Source organism: Notothenia rossii, assembly GCF_949606895.1.
Source record: "Notothenia rossii genome assembly, contig: scaffold_696, whole genome shotgun sequence".
NCBI lineage: Eukaryota > Metazoa > Chordata > Actinopteri > Perciformes > Nototheniidae > Notothenia > Notothenia rossii.
This window is the reverse complement of record NW_027639558.1, coordinates 1-4119: the sequence shown is the minus strand read 5'-3', so window position 1 is coordinate 4119 and position 4119 is coordinate 1. Positions and strand designations below refer to the sequence as shown.

General features: G+C 51.6%; 1 protein-coding gene across 1 annotated transcript; it reads right to left on the bottom strand.

Moving 5' to 3' along the window:
* Positions 1 to 308: 308 nt before the first annotated feature.
* LOC307027662 (mitochondrial import receptor subunit TOM70-like) lies at positions 309 to 4113 on the bottom strand (the record flags this gene model as incomplete). Its single annotated transcript, XM_079695939.1, has 4 exons — positions 4060 to 4113; positions 2594 to 2728; positions 1804 to 1911; positions 309 to 495 (listed from the first exon to the last, which is right to left on the bottom strand). Coding segments are annotated over exons 1-4 (451 nt in total), but the record flags the coding sequence as incomplete, so codon positions are not given.
* Between the last annotated feature and the right edge of the window lie 6 nt (positions 4114 to 4119).

Genomic DNA, 4119 nt, shown 5'->3' with positions numbered 1-4119 from the left:
AAGAGGGGACATATGTTGATTTAGAAGAGACATGGAGAAGAGGGGACACATGTTGATGTAGAAGAGAAATGAGGAAGAGGGGACACATGTTGATGTAGAAGAGACATGGAGAAGAGGGGACACATGTTGATGTAGGAGAGACATGGAGAAGAGGGGACACATGTTGATGTAGAAGAGACATGGAGAAGAGGGGACACATGTTGATGTAGAAGAGACATGGAGAAGAGGGGACACATGTTGATGTAGAAGAGACATGGAGAAGAGGGGACACATGTTGATGTAGAAGAGACATGGAGAAGAGGGGACACATGTTGATGTAGAAGAGACATGGAGAAGAGGGGACACACCCTGGCTGTGAGCGCAGTGTGTGTTCTGTACCTGAGCGTACAGAGCGTATCCCTCCGCACACTTCGGGAACCTCCGGATCACGTCCTCGAATCCGTCCATGGCCGTCTGCACCTGAGACGAGTTGTTCCCCGTGTACGCCTGTCGGTACTGAACAACAGCAGGAAACACAACGCAAGAAATGAAGCAACGTGTGTGTGGAGCTGCTGCAGGAGTCAGTGGGCTGACACTCAACACATCAGGAGTAACAACCAATCAGGAGTAACAACCAATCAGGAGTAACAACCAATCCGGAATAACACCCAATCAGGAGTAACACCCAATCAGGAGTAACACCCAATCAGGAGTAACACCCAATCAGGAGTAACAACCAATCAGGAGTAACAACCAATCAGGAGTAACACCCAATCAGGAGTAACAACCAATCAGGAGTAACACCCAATCAGGAGTAACACCCAATCAGGAGTAACAACCAATCAGGAGTAACAACCAATCAGGAGTAACACCCAATCAGGAGTAACAACCAATCAGGAGTAACACCCAATCAGGAGTAACACCCAATCAGGAGTAACAACCAATCAGGAGTAACACCCAATCAGGAGTAACAACCAATCAGGAGTAACACCCAATCAGGAGTAACAACACATCAGGAGTAACAACCAATCAGGAGTAACACCCAATCAGGAGTAACACCCAATCAGGAGTAACAACCAATCAGGAGTAACACCCAATCAGGAGTAACACCCAATCAGGAGTAACAACACATCAGGAGTAACACCCAATCAGGAGTAACAACCAATCAGGAGTAACAACCAATCAGGAGTAACAACCAATCAGGAGTAACAACCAATCAGGAGTAACAACCAATCAGGAGTAACACCCAATCAGGAGTAACAACCAATCAGGAGTAACAACCAATCAGGAGTAACACCCAATCAGGAGTAACAACCAATCAGGAGTAACACCCAATCAGGAGTAACAACCAATCAGGAGTAACAACCAATCAGGAGTAACACCCAATCAGGAGTAACAACACATCAGGAGTAACACCCAATCAGGACTAACAACACATCAGGAGTAACACCCAATCAGGAGTAACAACACATCAGGAGTAACACCCAATCAGGAGTAACACCCAATCAGGAGTAACAACACATCAGGAGTAACACCCAATCAGGAGTAACAACACATCAGGAGTAACAACCAATCAGGAGTAACACCCAATCAGGAGTAACAACACATCAGGAGTAACAACACATCAGGAGTAACAACACATCAGGAGTAACACCCAATCAGGAGTAACACCCAATCAGGAGTAACAACCAATCAGGAGTAACAACCAATCAGGAGTAACACCAGCAGCCTCAGTTCCATCCCACAGGAAACAAGACTATCAAACACCTGCACTCTGTGAAGAGCATCATCACACAGGTGGAGGATGCTCTCTAGACTTCTTACCAGAGCGAAGCACTTCTGAGCCTGAGCGAGAGCCGAGTCCGGCCTCAGGATGATGCACTCATCGAAGTCTCCCACCGCCTCGTCCACCTGGTCCAGAAGGATCTTCAGCTGAGAGGAGACACAGCGGTAACATGTCAAACATCAGGTATATTACCACTGTGTCTACCTGTCCTCTGTGGAGGTACACATCAGGTATATTACCACTGTGTCTACCTGTCCTCTGTGGAGGTACACATCAGGTATATTACCACTGTGTCTACCTGTCCTCTGTGGAGGTACACATCAGGTATATTACCACTGTGTCTACCTGTCCTCTGTGGAGGTACACATCAGGTATATTACCACTGTGTCTACCTGTCCTCTGTGGAGGTACACATCAGGTATATTACCACTGTGTCTACCTGTCCTCTGTGGAGGTACACATCAGGTATATTACCACTGTGTCTACCTGTCCTCTGTGGAGGTACACATCAGGTATATTACCACTGTGTCTACCTGTCCTCTGTGGAGGTACACATCAGGTATATTACCACTGTGTCTACCTGTCCTCTGTGGAGCTAAACGTCAGGTAAACAACAGTTATATGAACATCAGGTATATCTACCTGTCCTCTGTGGAGGTAAACGTCAGGTAAACAACAGTTATATGAACATCAGGTATATCTACCTGTCCTCTGTGGAGGTAAACGTCAGGTAAACAACAGGTATATGAACATCAGGTATATCTACCTGTCCTCTGTGGAGGTACACATCAGGTAAACAACAGGTATATGAACATCAGGTATATCTACCTGTCCTCTGTGATGGTAAACGTCGGGGTTGCGTGTGTCGATGTCGGCGGCCATGTTGAAGTCCTGAGTGGAGAGCATGGGCTGCTGCTGCTGCATGTACATGCTGCCTCGCTTTATCAGGGCGTTCGCTTTGAGCTGCAGAGAGAGAGAGAAGGGACAGGTGAGGAGAGAGAGAGAGAGAGAAGAGGTGAGGAGAGAGAGAGGACAGGTGAGGAGGTGAGGAGAGAGAGAGAGAGAGAGGACAGGTGAGGAGGTGAGGAGAGAGAGAGAGAGAGGACAGGTGAGGAGAGAGAGAAGAGGTGAGGAGAGAGAGAGGACAGGTGAGGAGAGAGAGAGAGAGAAGAGGTGAGGAGAGAGAGAGGACAGGTGAGGAGAGAGAGAGAGAGAGGACAGGTGAGGAGGTGAGGAGAGAGAGAGAGAGAGAGGACAGGTGAGGAGGTGAGGAGAGAGAGAGAGAGAGAGGACAGGTGAGGAGGTGAGGAGAGAGAGAGAGAGAGGACAGGTGAGGAATATAATGCATGTGTCTTTGACATTAGCGCTGCTGTGCCTGACGGCGTGTGAGCGCCTGCGCAGGTGTGTTTGTGTCGAGCCCCTCTGTGGCCAATCACATCACGGCCCGACAGCGAAAACGGATATACGGAAATTGTTCAAGGCAAACATTAAAACAACCAGTAATCCTGAAGCCACGACGAACAGCCGCCAAGATCAGGTAACACGCTGCAACGCCTCGCTGCAACGCCTCGCTGCAACGCCTCGCCGCAACGCCTCGCCGCAACGCCTCGCTGCAACGCCTCGCCGCAACGCCTCGCCGCAACGCCTCGCTGCAACGCTGCAACGCCTCGCCGCAACGCCTCGCTGCAACGCCTCGCTGCAACGCCGCAACGCCTCGCTGCAACGCCGCAACGCCTCGCTGCAACGCCGCAACGCCTCGCTGCAACGCCGCAACGCTGCAACGCCTCGCTGCAACGCCTCAACGCTGCAACGCCTCGCTGCAACGCCTCGCTGCAACGCCTCGCTGCAACGCCTCGCTGCAACGCTGCAACGCCTCGCTGCAACGCCTCGCTGCAACGCTGCAACGCTGCAACGCCTCGCTGCAACGCCTCGCTGCAATGCCTCGCTGCAACGCCTCGCTGCAACGCCTCGCTGCAATGCTGCAACGCCTCGCTGCAACGCCTCGCTGCAACGCTGCAACGCTGCAACGCCTCGCCGCAACGCCTCGCCGCAACGCTGCAACGGTTGGAAAAGGTATAGACGCCGGAGGCGGGCAGCGCCAGGTGAAGTAGCTCAGCCTTCCTGAGCCTCTGTGTGTGAGCACACAGAGAGGTCTCTGTGTGTGAGCACACAGAGACCTCTCTGTGTGCTCACACAGAGGGGTCTCTGTGCTCACACAGAGACCCCTCTGTGCGAGGTCTCCTGACCGGTGACTGGTATTCTGCAGAATAGGGATAATAGAGCAGATGAGCCACCTTGACGTTGGCGTCCTGCATGTCGATGACGCGGTCCAGGTCCGGCTGCGCGGACGTGGC